Genomic DNA, 23,323 nt, shown 5'->3' on the forward strand with positions numbered 1-23,323 from the left:
CTAAACCTCTAATCATCTTATATGTTTCAATAAGATCCCCTCTTAGCCGCCTTCTTTCCAACGAAAACAACCCTAGATCCCTCAGTCTCTCCTCATAGGACCTCCCCACCATACCAGGCAACATCCTAGTAAACCTCCTCTGCACCCTCTCCAACGCCTCCACATCCTTCTTGTAATGCGGGGACCAGAACTGCACACAGTACTCCAAGTGCGGCCGCACTAGAGTAGTGTACAGTTGCAACATTACACTGCGACTCCTAAATTCAATCCCCCTACCAATAAACGCCAAGACACCGTACGCCTTCTTGACAACCTTATCTACTTGATTCCCAACTTTCAGGGATCTATGTACACACACACCTAGATCCCTCTGTACATCCACACTATTCAAAGTCCTCCCGTTAGCCCTATACTCGACACATCTGTTGCTCCTACCAAAGTGAATTACCTCACACTTCTCCGCATTGACCTGAATTCTCCGATATCGGGTGATCAGCCCCCACTGCCAGTTGGAATAGGGAATTTGGCGCTCAGGCAAATCTCCATTCACAGCGGGATTGGATAATTCCAACTCTGGACGAGTTTGGTGAATTCTGGCCATTGTTTGTATTTGTTTTAATATTTAACATTAAGTACCATTTAACATTTAAGTGTCAGTACTGTTTAAAGCCGAGGGTGGGGTCTTTTGGCCTCAAATGAATGAGACTGGAGAATCCTGCCCAAGATCAACAGACATTTCCGTTGTCTGCCCCAAGCCCGCTCTGATACCATGGCGGGCAAGGCAGTAAAATTCCAACATAAGTATCATCTAAAGGACATGAGCTGTGAGATAGAAACCATCAGCTGGCAGCAACTGAAATAGTTAATTGGGAAACTGGCTTGAACTGTTCTTTTTGTACTGAGCCCCTTTGTTTTTGAACTCAGTGCTGGAGTCTGACTTCAACCGAGTAGAAAGGTTTAATGAGCTGAAGGAATTTACTACAGGAGAAGAACTGAGCTGTTGGTGAGTATCTGGTGAGTATTTGGGAAGTGGGAAGATCTATTTTCCAGGCATCGGGAGCATGGGGGTGTCCTTGCCAACATGTTAACCAGGAGAGTGTGGACTAAGGTGCAATAAATCTGACCCCATCTCTCTGGATCGTTACTCTGAGCCTCTGAATTACAATTCCTCCAACATAATCATTGTTCTAACAGCCCTCTAGCTGCCAGACTCTGCACTGCCGCGGAGCCTCCAGACATCAGACCTGTCTCCTCCCAGATAAAGCACCGATCAGTCATTTCAGTTCAGAGTAATAAAGAAAATCACTGAGAACAATTTACCATCAGATATTTGTAGCTTTATAGGAAATATTGAAAGGAGGCCGGACTTATCAATACCACAGCTGTACCATCCTGCATCTCCTGGGCGAAGACCCTCCATAGTAACAACAAATAATCCTTGTGTCTTGTTATCTGTGATTGACATTCTCCCTTGCCGTCCATCTGGATCGTCTGATTTTACCAAAACAGAGCACTGACGACTCCAATATTTCACATGTGACTGGGACAATTTGTCATAGTGACAATCGATAGTGATCGCTCTTCCCAAAACTCCTGTTACATTATTTTTTGCCCACAATGCACTCGGAGCTGAAAAGACAACAGGTCAAAAATTGAACTAAAATAAATAATTGTTTAATTCAAAACAGATATGTTTCAGTAGGATTTATCACTTTGTTCTTAGAAATATCTCCAATGCATCTTGCAATGCAATTAAATACTTCACTGTTTGATATCATTGGGCTCATTGAGTATGTGCTCCCCGAGGATTGATAATTAGACAACCATAATGAGATTGTATAATAAGCCTTTGATAAAGCAAGACCTTGAGAGGTTCCATTAATCTTTTAGTCCTGGTTGGTATTTGTTGTGTTCAGCACAGGTATGTTGTTATTGCTTATTTTCACTTTGCACAATAAAAGCACAGTTCTTTCAGATCCACGTCCTGGAGTAATTTGCAATCTCAAACAGCAATCCTCAGACAGCAGATTGTCTGCTCATGATCACATTGTTCTTTGAGGGAGCTCATTGCTCATAAATTAGCACTGAGCTTCCTATATCACAACAATGGCTCTGAATCAGTTCCAGCATCAATCAGAACGGAATTTAAAACTGCCCTGAAGCTGTGAAATGTGATAAATAAATACAATTCTATTTTTATTAAAATTGCTTGGAACTACCCGTGAAAAAACTACCTGATCTAAACCCGTGAACAATTCAGACAGACATTAATTTAAAACATGATTTTAAGTTTTTGAAGCTTAAAGTGATATTTACCAATGCTGCTGATTTGTGTTAAATAACTGCAATCATTCCCTGAAGTGTGGATCACTGACACTGTAACCATTTCACTGGATTTGTCTCCCTGGTTATTTGAGGCTGTGCAGTAATATTGATGATGTTGCTGTGTGAAGGATTGACAACGTAGATCCAGTTGATTGGTGTCAGAGATCTTTGAATCTTCAGATGGGGCCTTTTCATACCACGTGTACTGAATGGGAAGTGATCCCTGGACAGACTCACAGGAGACGGACACTGAGCCCCCAGAACATGAGGCATTTGGTGGTGATAGAAATTTGAGTTCAGGAACAGACACGGGCTCTGTGGGAAAAAAAAAAGTCATTAACGGATTTTCACAGTAACTTCATTGCAGTGTTAATGTAAGCCTACTTGTGACACTAAGTAAAAAAAGCTTTAACTTTAAACTTAAAAACTTTAATCATTAGCATGGCCAAAATGTTAAATAGTTTCATATTATCAATATTTCTCAATCTCACCCAGGGTATGAGGAGGAAGGGAAAGTGTTAGAGAGAGAGAGTTGGCAGTGGAAACTTGGCCGAATGCAGGTAGTATCTATTCATTGTTCTCATGGACAGCAGATATTCATGGTAGCACATTAGTTAGAGACAAGCATTGGATGTCACCTGAAATAGATTGTGGATGTTTGCTGAGATAACGGAGATTTAAATACCTTCCCTAAAATCTAACCTTGACCTGAATTCTCCGATATCGGGTGATCAGCCCCCACTGCCAGTTGGAATAGGGAATTTGGCACTCAGGCAAGTCTGCACTCACAGTGGGACTGGATAATTCCAGCTCTGGATGAGTTTGGTGAATTTCGGCCATTCTTTGTCTTTGTTTTAATATTTAACATTAAGTACCATTTAACATTTAAGTGTCAGTACTGTTTAAAGTCTAGGGTGAGGTTTTATGGCCTCAAAAGAACAAGTCTGGAGAATCCCGCCCAAAGTCAACAGACATTTCCGTTGTCTGCCCCACACCCGCTCCAATACCACGGCGGGCAAGGCAGTAAAATTCCAACGTAAATATCATCCAAAGGACATGAGCTGGGAGATAGAAGCTATCAGCTGGCAGCAACTGAAATAGTTAATTCGGGAAACTGGCTTGAGCTGCTCTTTTTGTATTGAGTCCCTTTGTTTTTGAACTCAGCGCTGGAGTCTGACTTCAACTGAGTGTGGAGGTTTAATGAGCTGAAGGAATTTATTACAGGAGAAGTGAGCTGTTGGTGAGTATCTGGTGAATATCTGGGAAGTGGTCAAGATCTATTTTCCAGCCAACAGGTCCGTGGGTGGGGTTTCTGACAACTTGTTAACCAGGAGAGTGTGGTCCAAGTTGCAATAAACCTGACCCCATCTCTCTGGATCATTTCTCTGAGCCTCTGAATTACAATTCCTCCAATATAATCATTGTTCTAACTACCCTCTCGCTGCCAGACTCTGCACTGCAACAGAGCCTCGGGAAGTCAGAGCTGTCAATGTCTCCTCCCAGATAAACACCGATCAGTCATTTCAGTCGAGATTAATAAAGATAATCACTGAGAACAATTTACCATCAGATATTTGTAGCTTTACAGGAAATATTGAAAGGAGGCCGGGCTTATCAATACCACAGCTGTACCATCCTGCATCTCCTGGGCGAAGATCCTCCATAGTAACAACAAATAATCCTTGTGTCTTGTTATCTGTGATCGACATTCTCCCTCTTCGTCCATCTGGATCATCTGATTTTACCAAAACAGAGCACTGACGACTCCAATATTTCACATGTGACTGGGACAATTTGTCATAGTGACAATCGATAGTGATCGGTCTTCCCAAAACTCCTGTTACATTATTTTTTGCCTGCAATGGACTCGGAGCTGAAAAGACAACAAGTCAAAAACTGAACTGGAAAGAGTTTTTTAATACAAACAGATATATTTCAATGGGATTTACCATTATGTTCAGAGAAATCTGTCCAACACATCTTCTAATGCAATTGAATGCCTCCTTGTTTGAGGTGTTGGGTACATTCATTTAATGAATGGAATTTTCCAGAAAAAATTCAAATTGTCAGGTTGAGAATGAAAACCGGTGAGTTTCTGTCCAGACAGACAGACAGCTTTTCCCACCAGATCTCCTGACATTGTCAAAAAAAGGGGGTGTGGTTTGTGTTGTCACTCTAGTTGGGGCGGGGCCTGATTGAGCTGGCTCGGCTGTCTCTGTAGAGATTGGGCACCAGTTTTAAAGTTGAAGTTAAAGTTAAGTTAAAGAATCCCCCTGTTGCCCACAGATATCAGTCACTACCTCATGGACATTGGGACCTCCAGTGGACAAGGGGAATACCCCTCACACAAAGGGTCAACCTCCCCTCAACATCCTGCCACTCAAAGAACAGGGCACTCCACCCAACATCAGCCCTTCTCTGTCAGCATCCCCACTCCCACTCCCCACAGCCTCGATGCCAAACCTGCCATTCAAATTCTCCACTACAATGCATGCACAATCCTGCCTCCCCCCACCCCGCGTTGCTCAAAGATATCAGGCCCCACCTCATGGACATCAGGACCCCCCAGTGGACAAGCAGAAGAGTATTCCAAAGGAGGTCTGCGCAAAGTTTATTTCTTTGAGATAAAGCCCATGATCTGAAAGAGGAATCACTAATTGACCTCCCCATTGTGCTTATTGAATGTGAGCTCCCTGGGAATGATAAATAGCTAACCATGTGGAGCACATACACCAAGCTTTGTATGAAGCAAGACTTTGAGAGGATCCATTAACATTTTGGCCCTGGTTTCAAGGTCTTGAAACTTTAACTCTGTTTCTATCCACAGAAATTGCCTAACCAGCTAGGGATTGCCAGCATTTTCTGTCTTTGTTACAGATTCTATCATCAGCAGCATTTTGCTTTTGCAATCTCTTCAATTCTTTTTATTTTCAAAAGGATTATGACACACCGTGGAACATATATGATGCCTTGAGGGCTAAAAGGTACATTTATTTCTTACTATTACTTAGAACTGTACTCAATAATGCTAACTGTAACTCAAGGGTATCACTCGCATATCTGAGTCAGGTGATTGTGGGTTCAAGTCCTGTTCTCGTGAACATCTAGGCTGGAACTCCAGTACAGTACTATTAGAGATGTCAATGCTCAGAGAGACATTACACTGGAGTTCTCTTGTCTTCTCAAGTGGCCATGAAAGGTCACATTTGCATGGTATTACCTTGAACAAGATCAAGGAGGTTGTTTCAGAGAAGGGAGGTTGTTTCACTTCTCTGACCCATACTTATCACTAAAACAGATGGCCTAATTAGTGTTTCTGGACTTTGCTGTTGATAACTTGGGCACTTTCTGCAGCTTGTGGAGTTTGTAGAACACGCATATGTTGACTGCATTTGCTGAATCTCCCCTTCCAATTTCCATAAAAAACCATTATTAGATTATGACTGCATTTCTGCCCTATGCTGTTGATCTTTGGGCACCCAGAGGGGGAGCAAGAAGGAAGACCTAGTTAACCTGTTCCTCGGTCAGGCTAAACTTGACTTTAATAGTCCAGTGGGCAATCTGGTTGGGGGGGGAGGGGGAAGGGAGGTGTATTCAGATTTGGCGATCTAACTCTCTTCCTCTGCTATATTCGCAGATGGGTGTCCTTGGCAAGGGAACATACAGCTGCTGCCAAAGTGATCGAGGTCTTCTGTACCCACCAGGATTAAAATGTTAATTGATCCTCTCAAGATCTTGCTTCGTACGATGGAGCTGTTCTATGAACAGCCCCATTTTGCCATGAACTTTGTGTTCACCACAGGCATGTGGTTATCGTTTATTTTCATTTTGTGCATCAAAAGCACGCTTCATTCCCATCCAGCTCCTGGAGTTATTATATTCTCAAACAGCAACTGTCAGACAGCAGATTGTCTGCTCATGATCACACTGCTCTTTGAGGGAGCTCTTTGCTCATAAATTGTCACTGAGCTTCCTACATCACAACAATGGCTCTGATTCAGTTCCAGCATTGACTAGAACGGTCTCTAAAACTGTCCTGAAGATGTGAAAAGTGCCAAATAAATGCAATTATATTTCAATTCCAATTGCTTTGAAAAAATTAAAAATTAGTTGTAGTTTTTGAAGCTTAAAGTGATATTTACCAATGCTGCTGATTTGTGTTAAATAACTGCAGTCGTTCTCTGAAATGTGGATCACTGACACTGTAACCATTTCACTGGATTTTTCTCCCTGGTTATTTGAGGCTGTGCAGTAATATTGATGATGTTGCCGTGTGAAGGATTGACAATGTAGATCCAGTTTATTGGTGTCAGAGATCTTTGAACCTTCAGATGGGGTCTTTTCATACCATGCGTACTGAATGGGAAGTGATCCCTGGACAGACTCACAGGAGACGGACACTGAGCCCCCAGAACATGAGGCATCTGGCGGTGATAGAAATTTCAGTTCAGGAACAGAGGCAGGTTCTGTGGAGATAAAAATCATTAATGGATTTTCACAGTAATTTCATTGCAGTGTTAATGTAAGCCTACTTGTGAAACTAATTCTAAAAGTCTTTAACATTAAACTTTAAAACTTTAATCTTCAGATTGACCAAAAAATTAATTCGTTTCATATTACCAATATTTCTAGACCTCACCCAGGCTGTGAGGAGGAAGGGAAAGTGTTAGAGAGAGAGATGGCAGTGGGAACTTGGCCGAATGCAGGTAGTATCTATTGATTGTTCTCATGGACAGCAGATATTCATGATAGCACATTAGTTAGTGACAAGCATAGGAGTGTGATCTGAGATAGACTGTGGATGTTTGCCGAGATAACAGAGGCTTAAAAATCCATTCTTGACCTGAATTCTCCCATATCAGGTGATCCGGCCCCACTGCCAGTTGGAATAGGGAATTTGGTGCTCAGGCAAATCTCCATTCAAAGCAGCAGGACTGGAGAATCTCAGCTGTGGATGAGTTTGTTGAATTCTGGCAATTGTTTGCATTTATATTTAACATTTAAACTTTAAGTACCATTTAACATTTAAGTGTCAGTACTGTTTAAAACCTAGGGTGGGGTCTTTTGGCCTCAAATGAGCAAGACTGAAAAATCCTGCCCAAGCTCAACAGACATTTTCGTTGTCAGCCCTACACCCGCTCCGATACCACAGCGGACACTCAGTAAAAGTCCGACGTCAGTATCATCCAAATGACGTGAGCTGGGAGATAGAAGCTATCAGCTGGCAGCAACTGAAATAGTTAATTGGGGAAACTGGCTTGAACTGCTCTTTTTGTACTGAGTCCCTTTGTTTTTGAACTCAGCGCTGGAGTCTGACTTCAACCGAGTGTGGAGGTTTAATGAGCTGAAGGAATTTACTACAGGAGAAGAAGTGAGCTGTTGGTGAGTATCTGGTGAGTATTTGGGAAGTGGGAAGGTCTATTGTCCAGGCATCGGGAGCATGGGAGTGCCCTTGCCAACATGTTAACCAGGAGAGTGTGGTCCAAGGTGCAATAAATCTGATTCCATCTCTCTGGATCATAACTCTGAGCTTCTGAATTACAATTCCTCCAACATAATCATTGTTTTAACTGCCCTCTAGCTGACAGACCCTGCACTGCCACAGACCCCCCAGGCATCGGAGCTGTCAATGTCTCCTCCCAGATAAAGCACCAATCAGACATTTCAGTTGAGAGTAATAAAGATAATCACTGAGGACCATTTACCGTCAGATATTTGTAGCTTTACAGGAAATATTGAAAGGAAGCCGGGCTTATCAATACCACAGCTGTACCATCCTGCATCTCCTGGGCGAAGATCCTCCATCGTAACAACAAATAATCCTTGTGTCTTGTTATCTGTGATCGACATTCTCCCTCTCCGTCCATCTGGATCATCTGATTTTACCAAAACAGAGCACTGACGACTCCAATATTTCACATGTGACTGGGACAATTTGTCATAGTGACAATCGATAGTGATCGCTCTTCCCAAAACTCCTGTTACATTATTTTTTGCCCACAATGCACTCGGAGCTGAAAAGACAGCAGGTCAAAAATTGAACTAAAATAGTTGTTTAATTCAAAACAGATATGTTTCAGTAGGATTTACCACTGTGTTCTTAGAAATATCTCCAATGCATCTTGCAATGCAATTAAATACTTCCCTGTTTGATATCATTCAGCTCATTGAATATGTGCTCCCTGAAGATTGATAATTAGACAACCATAATGAGATTGAATAATTAGCCCTTATTAAAGCAAGACCTTGAGAGGTTCCATTAATCTTTTAGTCCTGGTTGGGGTTTGTTGAGTTCAGCACAGGCATGTTGTTGTTGCTTATTTTCATTTTGCGCAATAAAAGCACAGCTCTTTCAGATCCACCTCCTGGAGTTGTTGCATTCTCAAACAGCAATCCTCAGACAGCAAATTGTCTGCTCATGATCACATTGCTCATTGAGGGAGCTCATTGCTCATAAATTAGTACTGAGCTTCCTACGTCACAACAAAGGCTCTGAATCAGTTCCAGCATCAATCAGAACGGAATTTAAAACTGTCCTGTAGATGTGAAAAGTGATAAATAAATGCAATTCTATTTTTATTAAAATTGCTTGGAACTTCCAATAGATCTAAACCCGTGAGTAATTCAGACAGACATTAATTTAAAACATGAGTTTAATTTTTTGAAGCTTAACGCGATATTTACCAATGCTGCTGATTTGTGTTAAATAACTGCAATCATTCTCTGAAATGTGGATCACTGACACTGTAACCATTTCACTGTATTTTTCTCCCTGGTTATTTGAAGCTGTGCAGTAATATTGATGATGTTGCTTTGTGAAGGATTGACAATGTAGATCCAGTTTATTGGTGTCAGAGATTGTTGAATCTCCACATGGGGTCTTTTCATACCATGTGTACTGAATGGGAAGTGATCCCTGGACAGACTCACAGGAGACGGACACTGAGCCCCCAGAACATGAGGCATTTGGTGGTGATAGAAATTTAAGTTCAGGAACAGACACGGGCTCTGTGGGAAAAAAAAACAGTCATTAATGGATTTTCACAGTAACTTCATTGCAGTGTTAATGTAAGCCTACTTGTGACACTAAGTAAAAAAGCATTAACTTTAAACGTAAAAGCTTTAATCATTAGAATGACCAAAATGTTAAATAGTTTCATATTATCAATATTTCTCAACCTCACCCAGGATATGAGGAGGAAGGGAAAATGTTAGAGAGAGAGAGAGTTGGCAGTGGGAACTGGGTCGAATGTCGGTAGTATCTATTGATTGTTCTCATGGACAGCAGGTCTTCATGGCAGCAGATTAGTTAGTGACAAGCATTGGATGTCACCTGAAATAGATTGTGGATGTTGCTGAGATAACGGAGATTTAAATACCTTTCCTAAAATCTAACCTTCACCTGAATTCTCCGATATCGGGTGATCAGCTCCCATTGCCAGTTGGAATAGGGAATTTGGCAATCAGGCAAATCTGCATTCACAGCGGGACAGGATAATTCCAGCTCTGGAACAGTTTGGTGAATTCCGGCCATTGTTTGTATTTGTTTTAATATTTAACATTAAGTACCATTTAACATTTAAGTGTCAGGACTGTTTAAAGCCTAGCGTGAGGTTTTCTGGCCTCAAATGAGCGAGACTGGAGAATCCTGCCCAAGGTCAACAGACATTTCCGCTGTCTGCCCCACATCCGCTCCGATACCACGGCGGACAAGGCAGTAAAATTCCAACGTTAATTATCATCCAAAGGACAAGAGCTGTTAGATAGAAGCTATCAGCTGGGAGCAACTGAAATAGTTTCTTGGGAAACTGGCTTGAACTGCTCTTTTTGTACTGAGTCCCTTTGTTTTTGAACTCTGCACGGGGGTCTGGTTTCAACCAAGTGTGGAGGTTTAATGAGCTGAAGGAATTTATGACAGGAGAAGTGAGCTGTTGGTGAGTATCTAGTGAATATCTGGGAAGTGGTCAACATGTATTTTCTAGCCAACAGGTCCATGGTTGGGGTTTCTGCCAACTTGTTAACCAGGGAAGCGTGGTCCAAGGTGCAATAAATCTGACCCCATTCTCTGGATCATTACTCTGAACCTCTGAATTACAATTCCTCCAACATAATCATTTTCCTAACTGCCCTCGAGCCGCCAGACTCTGCACTGCCGCGGAGCCTCCAGATATCGGAGCTGTCAATGTCTCCTCCCAGATAAACACCGATCAGTCATTTCAGTCGAGATTAATGAAGATAATCACTGAGAACAATTTACCGTCATATATTTGTAGTTTTACAGGAAATATTGAAAGGAGGCCAGGCTTATCAATACCACAGCTGTACCATCCTGCATCTCCTGAGCGAAGATCCTCCATCGTAACAACAAATAATCCTTGCGTCTTGTTCTCTGTGATCGACATTCTCCCTCTCCGTCCATCTGGATCGTCTGATTTTACCAAAACAGAGCACTGACGACTCCAATATTTCACATGTGACTGGGACTTTTTGTCATAGTGACAATCGATAGTGATCGCTCTTCCCAAAACTCCTGTTACATTATTTTTTGCCCACAATGCACTCGGAGCTGAAAAGACAACAGGTCAAAAATTGAACTGGAAATAGTTGTTTAATACAAACAGATACATTTCAATAGGATTTACCACTATGTTCAGAGAAATCTGTCCAACGCATCTTCTAATCCAATTAAATACCTCCTTGTTTGAGGTGTTGGGAACATTCATTTAATGAGTGAAATTAAGTGATATTTACCAACGCTGCTGATTTGTGTTAAATAGCTGCAATCATTCTCTGAAGTGTGGATCACTGAAACTGTAACCATTTCACTGGATTTTTCTCCCTGGTTATTTGAGGCTGTGCAGTAATATTGATGATGTTGCTGTGTGAAGGATTGACAATGTAGATCCAGTTTATTGGTGTCAGAGATCTTTGAATCTTCAGACGGGGTCTTTTCATACCATGTGTACTGAATGGGAAATGATCCCTGGACAGATTCACAGGAGACGGACAATGAGCTCCCAGAACATGAGGCATTTGGTGGTGATAGAAATTTCAGTTCAGGAACGGACACGGGTTCTGTGGAAATAAAAATCATTAACGGATTTTCACAGTAACTTCACTGCAGTGTTAATGTAAGCCTATTTGTGAAACTAATTTCAAAAAGCTTTAACATTAAACTTTGAAACTTTAATCTTCAGATTCACCAAAAAATTAAATCGTTTCATATTACCAATATTTCTCGACCTCACACAGGCTGTGAGGGGGAAGGGAAAGTGTTAGAGAGAGAGGTGACAGTGGGAACTTGGCCGAATGCAGGTAGTATCTATTGATTGCTTTCATGGACAGCAGATATTCATGATAGCACATTAGTTAGTGACAAGCATAGGAGTGTGATCTGAGATAGACTGTGGATGTTTGCCGAGATAACAGAGGCTTAAAAATCCATTCTTGACCTGAATTCTCCCATATCAGGTGATCCGGCCCCACTGCCAGTTGGAATAGGGAATTTGGTGCTCAGGCAAATCTCCATTCAAAGCAGCAGGACTGGAGAATCTCAGCTGTGGATGAGTTTGTTGAATTCTGGCAATTGTTTGCATTTATATTTAACATTTAAACTTTAAGTACCATTTAACATTTAAATGTCAGTACTGTTAAAAGTCTAGGGTGGGGTCTTTTGGCCTCAAATGAGCAAGACTGAAAAATCTCACCCAAGGTCAACAGACATTTCCATTGTCTGCCCTACACCCGCTCCGATACCACAGCGGACACTAAGTAAAATTCCAACGTAAGTATCATCCAAAGGACAGAAGTTGGGAGATAGAAGCTATCAGCTGGCAGCAACTGAAATAGTTAACTGGAGAAACTGGCTTGAACTGCTCTTTTTGTACTGAGTCCCTTTGTTTTTGAACTCAGCGTTGGACTCTGACCTCAACCGAGTGTGGAGGTTTAATGAGCTGAAGGAATTTACTACAGGAGAAGAAATTACCTGTTGGTGAGTACCTGGTGAGTATTTGGGAAGTGGGACGGTCTATTGTCCAGGCATCGGGAGCATGGGGGTGTCCTTGCCAACATGTTAACCAGGAGAGTGTGGTCTAGGGTGCAATAAATCTGACCCCATCTCTCTGGATCATTACTCTGAGCCTCTGAATTACAATTCCTCCAACATAATCATTGTTCTAACTGCCCTCTAGCTGACAGACCCTGCACTGCCACAGAGCCTCCAGGCATCGGAGATGTCAATGTCTCCTCCCAGAAAATGCACCGATCAGACATTTCAGTTGAGAGTAATAAAGATAATCACTGAGAACCATTTACCGTCAGATATTTGTAGCTTTATAGGAAATATTGAAAGGAGGCCGGACTTATCAATACCACAGCTGTACCATCCTGCATCTAGTGAGCGAAGATCCTCCATAGTAACAACAAATAATCCTTGTGTCTTGTTATCTGTGATCGACATTCTCCCTCTCCGTCCATCTGGATCGTCTGATTTTACCAAAACAGAGCACTGACGACTCCAATATTTCACATGTGACTGGGACAATTTGTCATAGTGACAATCGATAGTGATCGCTCTTCCCAAAACTCCTGTTACATTATTTTTTGCCCACAATGCACTCGGAGCTGAAAAGACAACAGGTCAAAAATTGAACTAAAATGATTGTTTAATTCAAAACAGACATGTTTCAGTAGGATTTACCACTGTGTTCTTAGAAATCTCTCCAATGCATCTTGCAATGCAATTAAATACTTCCCTGTTTGATATCATTCGGCTCATTGAATATGTGCTCCCTGAGGATTGATAATTAGACAACCATAATGAGATTGAATTATTAGCCCTTGATAAAGCAAGACCTTGAGAGGTTCCATTAATCTTTTAGTCCTGGTTGGGATTTGTTGTGTACAGCACAGGCATGTTGTTATTGCTTATTTTCATTTTGCGCAATAAAAGCACAGCTCTTTCAGATCCACCTCCTGGAGTTATTGCATTCTCAAACAGCAACCCTCACACAGCAGATTGTCTGCTCATGATCACATTGCTCTTTGAGGAAGCTCGTTGCTCATAAATTAGTGCTAAGCTTCCTACATCACAACAATGGCTCTGAATCAGTTCCAGCATCAATCAGAACGGAATTTAAAACTATCCTGAAGCTGTGAAAAGTGATAAATAAATGCAATTCTATTTTTATTAAAATTGCTTGGAACTACCAATAGATCTAAACCTGTGAGCAATTCAGACAGACATTAATTTAAAACATGAGTTTAATTTTTTGAAGCTTAAAGCAATATTTACCAATGCTGCTGATTTGTGTTAAATAACTGCAGTCATTCTCTGAAATGTGAATCACTGACACTGTAAGCATTTCACTGGATTTTTGTCCCTGGTTATTTGAGGCCGTGCAGTAATATTGATGATGTTGCTTTGTGAAGGATTGACAATGTAGATCCAGTTTATTGGTATCAGAGATCTTTGAATCTTCAGACGGGGTCTTTTCATGCCATGTGTACTGAATGGGAAATGATCCCCTGACAGACTCACAGGAGACGGACACTGAGCCCCCAGAACATGAGGCATTTGGTGGTGATAGAAATTTAAGTTCAGGAACAGACACGGGCTCTGTGGGAAAAAAAAGCTGGCATTAACGGATTTTCACAGTAACTTCATTGCCGTGTTAATGTAAGCCTACTTTTGACACTAAGTAAAAAAAGCATTAACTTTAAATGTAAAAACTTTAATCATTAGAATGACCAAAATGTTAAATAGTTTCATATTATCAATATTTCTCAACCTCACCCAGGACTTGAGGAGGAAGGGAAAGTGTTAGAGAGAGAGAGAGAGTTGGCAGTGGGAACTTGGTCGAATGCAGGTCGTATCTATTCATTGTTCTCATGGACAGCAGATATTCGTGATAGCAGATTAGTTAGAGACAAGCATTGGATGTTGCCTGAAATAGACTGTGGATGTTTGCTGAGATAACGGAGATTTAAATTCCTTTCCTAAAATCTAACCTTGACCTGAATTCTCCGATATCGGGTGATCAGCCCCCACTGCCTGTTGGAATAGGGAATTTGGCGCTTAGGCAAATCTGCATTCACAGTGGGAGTGGATAATTCCAGCTCTGGATGAGTTTGGTGAATTCCAGCCATTGTTTGCATTTGTTTTAACATTTAACAGTAAGTCCCATTTAACATTTAAGTGTCAGTACTGTTTAAAGTCGAGGGTGAGGTCTTATGGCCTCAAATGAGCGAGACTGGAAAATCCTGCCCAAGGTCAACAGACATTTCTGTTGTCTGCCCCACACCCACTCCAATACCACGGCAGGCAAGGCAGTAAAATTCCAACGTAAATATCATCCAAAGGACGTGAGGTGGAAGATAGAAACTATCAGCTGGCAGCAACTGAAATAGTTAATTCGGGAAACTGGCTTGAACTGCTCATTTTGTACTGAGTCCCTTTGTTTTTGAACTCAGCGCTGGAGTCTGACTTCAGCTGAGTGTGAAGGTTTAATGAGCTGAAGGAATTTATTACAGGAGAGGTGAGCTGTTGGTGAGTATCTGGTGAATAACTGGTAAGTGGTCAAGATCTATTTTCTAGCCAACAAGTCCATGGGTGGGTTTTCTGCCAACTTGTTAACCAGGGTGTGAGAAACACAGCTCACAGTTAAACAATTTAGTCAAGTCAAGTTCTGAAGGAGCAAGATTTTATTTGACGTTCTTGCAAGACCGGGTGTCTAGCGAAATAGGCACACCTCACATAGATTTGCAGCACATTTTATACCTTTTTTACAAGCATTGTGATGGCTTTGCAATGTGATGTTCTCCCCTAATTCGTGGTCCCTGTCCCATCTATGTGTTGACATTCCCCTATTGGCTCGAGGTGCCCTAAGTTCCTATCACCTCTACTCCCCATCTAACAATGTCTCCTGTTATCACAAGAGTGCATTAGCAAACTCATCCATCTTATCCAATACTGTTACATGTCCAGTTCAGATTGGCAGTAATCAATCCTTTGCCAACTTAATCACTGCTGTCCCGACTATCTCAGTGACCCCTTCCCCCTTTTATGGTTAGTTGTATAAACAACACATCTTGCAGACCATTTGCTTTTTATAACGTGGGCCTCTTACATTCCTGCAGGATGTGGTGTATGCTTCACTGCACATCACATCTCTGATGTTATCTCTACATTACAGGCAGTCTTTTTGTTATCCCTAAGTATTGCTGTGTTAGCAGCATCAAACCTTATGTCCTATGTTTGTGACTAAACTCACAGTTGTTTCCATAAAGTGGGTTATCAATATGCCTAACTATATCCAATCTATTTAACTTTAAGCTATTTCTCTATGCTCTACAAATATATGTGTTAACAACATCTTTACCTATTGCTCACAAGGGGAGTGTGGTCCAAGGTGTAATAAATCTGGCCACATCTCTCTGGATCATTACTCTGAGCCTCTGAATTACAATTCCTCCAACATAATCATTGTTCTAACTGCCCTCTCGCTGCCACACACTGCACTGCCGCAGAGCCTCCGGGTATCAGAGCTGTCAATGTCTCCTCCCAGATAAACACCGATCAGTCATTTCAGTCAAGATTAATAAAGATAATCACTGAGAACAATTTACCATCAGATATTTGAAGCTTTACAGGAAATATTGAAAGGAGGCCGGACTTATCAATACCACAGCTGTACCATCCTGCATCTCCTGGGCGAAGATCCTCCATAGTAACAACAAATAATCCTTGTGACTTGTTATCTGTGATCGACATTCTCCCTCGCCGTCCATCTGGGTCGTCTGATTTTACCAAAACAGAGCACTGACGACTCCAATATTTCACATATGACTGGGACTTTTTGTCATAGTGACAATCGATAGTGATCGCTCTTCCCAAAACTCCTGTTACCTTATTTTTTGCCCGCAATGCACTTGGAGCTGAAAAGACAACAGGTCAAAAATTGAACTGGAAATAGTTGTTTCATACAAACAGATATATTTCAATGGGATTCACCATTATGTTCAGAGAAATCTGTCCAACACATCTTCCAATGCAATTGAATACCTCCTTGTTTGAGGTGTTGGGTACATTCATTTAATGAGTGGAATTTTCCAGAAAAAATTCAAATTGTCAGGTTGAGACTGAAAACCGGTGAGTTTCTGTCCGGAAAGACAGACAGCTTTTCCCACCAGATCTCCTGACATTGTCAAAAAAAAATCAGGGGGTGTGGTTTGTGTTGTCACTCTAGTTGGGGCGGGGCCTGATTGAGCTGGCAAGGCTGTCTCCATAGAGATCGGGCACCATTTTTAAAGTTGAAGCTAAAGTTAAGTTAAAGAATCCCCCTGTTGCCCACAGATATCAGGCTCTACCTCATGGACATTGGGACCTCCAGTGGACAAGGGGAAAGTCCCTCACATAAAGGGTCAACCTCCCCTCAACATCCTGCCACTCAAAGAACAGGGCACTCAACCCAACATCAGCCCTTCTCTGTCAGCATCCCCACTCCCACTCCCCACAGCCTTGATGCCCTCTTCCTCTGCTATATTCGCAGATGGGTGTCCTTGGCAAGGGAACATACAGCTACTGCCAAAGCGATCGAGGTCTTCTGTGCCCACCAGGATTAAAATGTTCATCGATCCTCTCAAGGTCTTGCTTCATACAATGGAGCTGTTCTATGAACAGCCCCATTTCGCCATGAACTTTGTGTTCACCACAGGCATGTGGTTATCGTTTATTTTCATTTTGTGCATCAAAAGCACGCTTCATGCACATCCAGCTCCTGGAATTATTATATTCTCAAACAGCAACTGTCAGACAGCATATTATCTGCTCATGATCACATTGCTCTTTGAGGGAGCTCATTGCTTATAAATTGGTGCTGAGCTTCCTACATCACAACAATGGCTCTGAATCAGTTCCAGCATTGACCAGAATGAACTTTAAAACTGTCCTGAAGATGTGAAAAGTGCCAAATAAATGCAATTATATTTCAATTTCAATTGCTTTGAGCGATTGATAGAACTTAAACTGTGAGCAATTCAGGCTTTAAAAATTAGTTGTAGTTTTTGAAGCTTAAAGTGATATTTACCAATGTTGCTGATTTGTGTTAAATAACTGCAGTCATTCTCTGAAATGTGGATCACTGACACTGTAACCATTTTACTGGATTTTTCTCCCTGGTTATTTGAGGCTGTGCAGTAATATTGATGATGTTGCTGTGTGAAAGATTGACAATGTAGATTCAGTTTATTGGTGTCAGAGATCTTTGAATTTCTAGACGGGGTCTTTTCATACCATGTGTATCGAATGGGAAGTGATCCCTGGACAGACTCACAGGAGACGGACACTGAGCCCCCAGAACATGAGGCTTTTGGTGGTGTTAAAAATCTGAGTTCAGGAACAGAGACCCGTTCTGTGGGAAAGAAACAAACATTCAGAAACTGACTGAACATCTGAAAATCAAACACTCTGTGAATTTCAGCTCATCAACCTCTCATTCAGGGTCAGTCACGTTGCAATCTCGCCAACACATCTCGCTCTCCATATCTCTCCATCCTCCAAGCAGCCTGAACTACAATGTCTACTATTATATCAGACCATAGCAGCTCTCCAGATCAGACCATGAAGCATGAGCTAAAGATTTAAATTAATTGGTGAACGGATTAGAGGAGACTTGGAGCAATGTATTATTTCGGTCGGGGGATGTTGAGGGTCTGGAACTCACTGCCTGGAAGAGTGGGAGAGGGTGGGAGAGGTGGATAACCTGATCACGTAAAACAAAATGGATTAACCGTGAGATGCTGTAATCTACAGGGCTCTGGATCAAGAACTGGATGGTGGGATTAGATTGGATTGCTTGTTCAGTCAACCCAGTGTGGCATGGTGGCACAGTGATTGGCACTGCAGCCTCACACACATGGGACACGGATTCAATTCCAGCATTGGCTGTGTGGTCAGTGTGGAGTTTGCATGTTCTCTCCGTGCCTGCGTTTTTTCCTCTGGGTGCTTCAGTTTCCTCCCACAACCAAAGATATGCACATATCCATGGGGAGGTGATGGCCTTGTGGTGTTCTCGCAAGCCGAATAATCCAGAATCTCAGTTAATGTTCTGGGGACCCGTCTTCAAATCCCACCACGGCAGTTGGTGGAATTTGATTTCAATAAAGAAAATCTGGAATTAAGAACCTACTGATGACCATGAAACCATTGTCAGTTGTTGGAAAAACCCATCTGGTTCACTAATGCCTATTAGGGAATGAAATCTACCATCCTTCCCTGGTCTGGCCTACATGTGATGCCAGAGCCAAAACAATGTGGTTAATTCATAACTGTCCTCTGAAATGGATTCTCAAACCTTTCAGGATGGACAATAAATGCCATCCAGCCAGCGATGCCCATGTCCCCAAATGAATGCAAAACAAATACTTGCACCTCCCATCAGGACCAGTGCCAATGTGGGTGGTGCTGGGGGGTTGGGGGGGGGTGGTGACATACTGGAGGGTGGGGCCTATTCGGGGCTCAATGAGTTTTCACTGACACTGTGTACTGGGATCGGTAGGAGAGGGAAAGGGGAGGGTGAACGGCGTTGGCCATCTCCGTGGGAAGAGATCCGAGCTGGCCATCTGGGTCGGAGGGGAGATTGGTGCTGGCCATCTGAGTGAGGGGAAATCAGGGCTGGCCCAGGAGAGCTCTGGTAGGCCAGTGGTCAGATGGTGGAGGAGATCGAGATGGCCAGCCATTGGGAGGCCAACGACGAGGGGACCGGTGCACATGCGCCAATATCCGCAGTGACAGATTGTGTGTGTAGTGGTCCACTCAGCACTACGCTGCCAGACTCTCTACAGGGATTTGGAACCGCTGACCACATTTCAGACGGAATCACTCTGTGTCGGTGAATCGTTCTGATTGTTGTCAAATGAGCATCTTCAGACACTGGAATTCCAACACATCAAGGAAGCTGATCAGGAAACGTGTACTCCCTGTGTTGTGGGATTGCCCGTCAGCGAGCTGCTTGTCTCTGTTCATTCCTTTGTCTTGTGGAGCTCAGGGTCTGTGTGGAGGAGGCAGTTGCTGCTATTGATGCTATTGGTCACCTGGGTCCCCATCTGAGGCCCAAAATAAAACAGTCTGAGAACCACCCATGCTGATCTGATAGATACAATCGCCAAAATGTCACCCAGAAATACACATTCCCACCACTGTTGTGAAAGTTAACACCCTGTAAATACTGATAATAAACCTTTCACACAATCCAATTAGAAATAAGCAGTGAGGTTCCAATGCCTCTTGGCATCTTTCCCAGTCACTTCTTCAGCCTCCCTCATTGCCTCTGTCTTCTGCCCTTGCTCAGTAACCCGAGCAGGCACAGGTAGATTCCACTAATTGCACTGACTGAGCGATTAATAGATTGAAACTGATAACCCGTCTCTCACTGGGGGGATTTGATCACACACTGATTGACACATTTAAAGTTTCCATGGAGATTTTTATGATCATGTGGAAAATTTGGAATATGGTGTCCAATTCAGGTCACCACACAACCAGGAGGACGTAGAAGCTTTAGAGTGATTGCAGAAAAGATTTTTCAGGTTGTTGCCTGGTATGGAGGGTATTAACTATGAGGAGAGTTTGAAAGAATTGGGATTATTCTCCCTGGAAAGACTGAGGCTGAGGAGCAACCTGATAGAAATTTATAAAATTATGAAAGTTACAGATAGAGTGAACAGTTGGAAGCTTTTCCCAGGGCAGAAATGACAATTACAAGGGGGCACAAGTTCAAGCTCGGAGGGACAGGTTCAGTAGAAATGTGCTGGGGAACATTTTTACACAGATGGTGAGTGGGGATCTGGAACGCACTGCCAAGTGAGGTGGTTGAGGCAGATACATTAGCCACATTTAAGACTTATCCTGACAGACATATGAACAAATAGGGAGGAGAGGGATATAAGCACTTGGTCTAGATAGGTAAATGTGATTGGTGCAGGCTTGGAGGGCTGAAGGGCCTGTTCCTGTGCTCTACTGTTCTTTGTTCTTTGATCCCTTTCAGGGGCTTTCACCATACTGGATTATTTAATTGTTAAATTTGCCAATTTAACTTCTAATCTGTCAGCTTCACCCTGAGTTTTCACTGGTTTATTTGAAAGAAGCACAAACTGACACATTGTGGATACATACGGATGTTGGGAGTTTGACTGGCTTCCCAACATATTGTCAATTTCTGTGTATTTAACCCCTCTGTGCTCCCCCAGCCACCCCCACAGCCCCACCATTCAGTGCTAAACCAACAAGGTACAATTACTACCAACTGGCTGCTCACTTCACTTTGTTAATGCCTGACTATTAGATTGATCCGGACTGTAAAAATCTGACAGTGTGATATTTAATACATTTCAGAGACAGGAAAATATTCTGAGCATCACGGGTAATTTCTTTCACAATATCCCATAGTTAAAGGAATTGTTAGCCTGATAATGTTTGAAGTTTTTGATCAGAATGTTGGACAGGCCACAAATTGAGTTTGTGTCACAAGAGTCGGATTTCCAGATCTCTGCCCTCTAGCTGTCAGACTCTGCATTGCTGCAGAGCCTCGGGATATCGGAGCTGTCAATGTTTCCTTGTAAATAAAACATGGATCAGACATTTCAGTAATAAAGAAAATCATTGACAGTAATGTACCGTGAGATATTTGCAGCTCCACAGTAAACTTTGGATCTTTGCCAGATGTATCAATTCCACAGCGATACCATCCTGCATCTCCGGAGTTAAGATTCTCCATCGTAACAACAAATATTCTTTGTGCCTTGTTATCTGTGATTGACATTCTCCCTCGCCGTCCATCTGTATCATCCGTTCTCACTAAATATGAGCACTGGTTAGTCCAACCGTGACACCAATATTTCATATTGTTTTTGTATATTTCATTATAATGGCAATTTATTGTGATCGCTCTTCCCACAATTCCTGTGACTCTCTTTTCTGCCCACAATGCACCTGAAACTGAGGAGACAACATTTCAGCAATTGACAAAGTAAATAACTGCTTCATACTGAGAGGAACATTTTAATAAGATTTACCACTGTGTACAGAGGAAACTCTCCAATATCTGTATTCATCATTCTCTTTCTAGTTTGTGCTGAATGAAAACATGAATATCGAGCCGTGCTGTCAGTGCCAAAGTACTTCACTGCCAATGATTTCTTGTTGATGTATAGTGGCCATTGTTATTGTGTCACCTTGTCACTCAAGCTTTGCACTGGCGCCTCTGAATGGGTGGATTGCAGGGTCAGGTCCCACTCCAGAGACTGGAGTATGAAATCTACAGGAACATTCCAGTGTAATACTGAGGGACGAGATGGCTCAGATTTTCCTCCCCCAGATGGAGGTTCTCTGTGATGGAGAAAATCCCAGGAATGGCTGAAATTTCCAAGCCCCAAGAGCGGGAGTGGTACTAGAATCAGTTGGCATTCCAAATATGCAATTCGTGACATTAAATTCAACACCTGTCTCGACTGAAGTGGGATTTTGATTGAACAGAAATGTGTCTGGAATCCAGAATGTGCAGATTCATGGTCAGGGCTGGAGTAATGATTTGGTTGTTTAAATGATTTTACTTATGAACCATGGCGCTGGGGCACAGAAACAGGCCTTGTGTCCAGCTCGCCTCTCGGCTGAGCAACTTGCGGATTTGTTCCCAGGTCGTCCATCCCGACTCGGGCCCGATGGAATCTCACATCCCAGCAGGAGCACTTCATTCAGCAGGATTTGGAATAAATCCCCACGTTCAGGGAACGAGTGGAAGACCCCACCATAATGAGGAGGGGGCCACTGGGGCCCCCCCCCGAGGAGTCAGTCAGCAGGGGGTTCATGCCCCCAAGGCATGGGCACCCTGGCAATGCCAACCTGTGCCCCTGGCTCTGGCCAAGTGTCAAAGTGCCCATACCCAGGGGCACTTTGACACAGCCCAGAGGGGCATCGGGCAGTGCCAAGGGAGCGGGGCCTATTGTGGGTGGGGCTTAGGGGCAGTCAGTGGGGGTGGTCCTACTGCCGCTCTGCATGGCGATCGATCTGGGCTGGAGGGAGGGAGGGAGGCCAGCGATCGGGGTGGGCTGGCGGAGGGGTCTTCCAGGGGTGGGGCGTCTGCCTCCCTGGTGGGGGGGGTGGTCTGACTCCGGGAAGGTGTCAGCAGAGGGGCCGGGGGGGTGGTTTCTGCTGGGGTGAGGGGTGTCAGGGGATTGCCACTCCTGGGGGGGACGTGCTGGATATCGGGGCACTCCAGGGCGGGTGAGGTCAGGGCTGGTCTGGGAATTGTCATGGGAGCCATGATCGGGTCATGGGGCGTGCAGGGGGCTGGAGGGCCCTGCCCCCGCCCCCCGGGTGTTCAATAAGATTCCCGATTCTGATCTCAGCATTGCACAGAGTGCGGAGACTCGAGTGAGAAGCTACACTAAAAAAAAATGGTGATCTAAAACAGTTTTCCCACCAATTCAGAATTTTGGGAGAATCGTCCCTTGGATTTCTGATACTCACTCCCTGATGTCTCTCTGTCTCTCTGGGATAACTTGCCCACACCATGGTGTAGCTGATAAGATCCCTGGCCATTCTTCTTCACCCTGCATCATCTGATGTTCAACAAATGTAGCAACCCCCATGCTGTTTGCCTGTATCAAATGCTGTATCAATGCTGATCTTCTCGCTGTTGCAAACACAGCTCTGTATTTGGTAACTGACACCCAGTGTACATTCACAGGGTTTCTATCTCACACCACCCTGAGGACAGCAACACATTTTTCTTGCAGTTTCAAATCATGAACATTGCAAGTTGCAGCAAACATGAACCCACATTTATTTCCAATGTCAATCTCTCTCTTTGCCTTTCTCATCAACCATTGAAGAATTTGAGGAGTTAATGGAATATTGCTGTAAATTGGTGCTTATTTAGGATGGAGCCGTCACTCACAGAATTCTATACTCAATAAAAAATGATCAAACATTGGAACCAAT

At 43.0% G+C, this 23,323-nt stretch overlaps 1 protein-coding gene across 1 annotated transcript in view; it reads right to left on the reverse strand.

The window, feature by feature from the left end:
• Positions 1–23,323, reverse strand: part of LOC145357145 (uncharacterized) — a 60,009-nt gene that overhangs the window by 17,036 nt on the left and 19,650 nt on the right. The window contains exons 2-14 of the mRNA XM_080210301.1: positions 20,999–21,319; positions 17,412–17,735; positions 15,952–16,260; positions 13,619–13,942; positions 12,640–12,948; positions 11,077–11,400; positions 10,583–10,891; positions 9,010–9,333; positions 8,031–8,339; positions 6,468–6,791; positions 3,890–4,198; positions 2,317–2,640; positions 1,321–1,629 (exon numbers count right to left, since the gene is read on the reverse strand). Coding sequence (XP_080066427.1) covers positions 1,321–1,629; positions 2,317–2,640; positions 3,890–4,198; positions 6,468–6,791; positions 8,031–8,339; positions 9,010–9,333; positions 10,583–10,891; positions 11,077–11,400; positions 12,640–12,948; positions 13,619–13,942; positions 15,952–16,260; positions 17,412–17,735; positions 20,999–21,319 — 4,119 coding nt within the window. The remainder of the gene's footprint in view (positions 1–1,320; positions 1,630–2,316; positions 2,641–3,889; positions 4,199–6,467; positions 6,792–8,030; positions 8,340–9,009; positions 9,334–10,582; positions 10,892–11,076; positions 11,401–12,639; positions 12,949–13,618; positions 13,943–15,951; positions 16,261–17,411; positions 17,736–20,998; positions 21,320–23,323) is intronic.

Source organism: Carcharhinus amblyrhynchos, chromosome 22, assembly GCF_965287045.1.
Source record: "Carcharhinus amblyrhynchos chromosome 22, sCarAmb.v2.hapA, whole genome shotgun sequence".
NCBI lineage: Eukaryota > Metazoa > Chordata > Chondrichthyes > Carcharhiniformes > Carcharhinidae > Carcharhinus > Carcharhinus amblyrhynchos.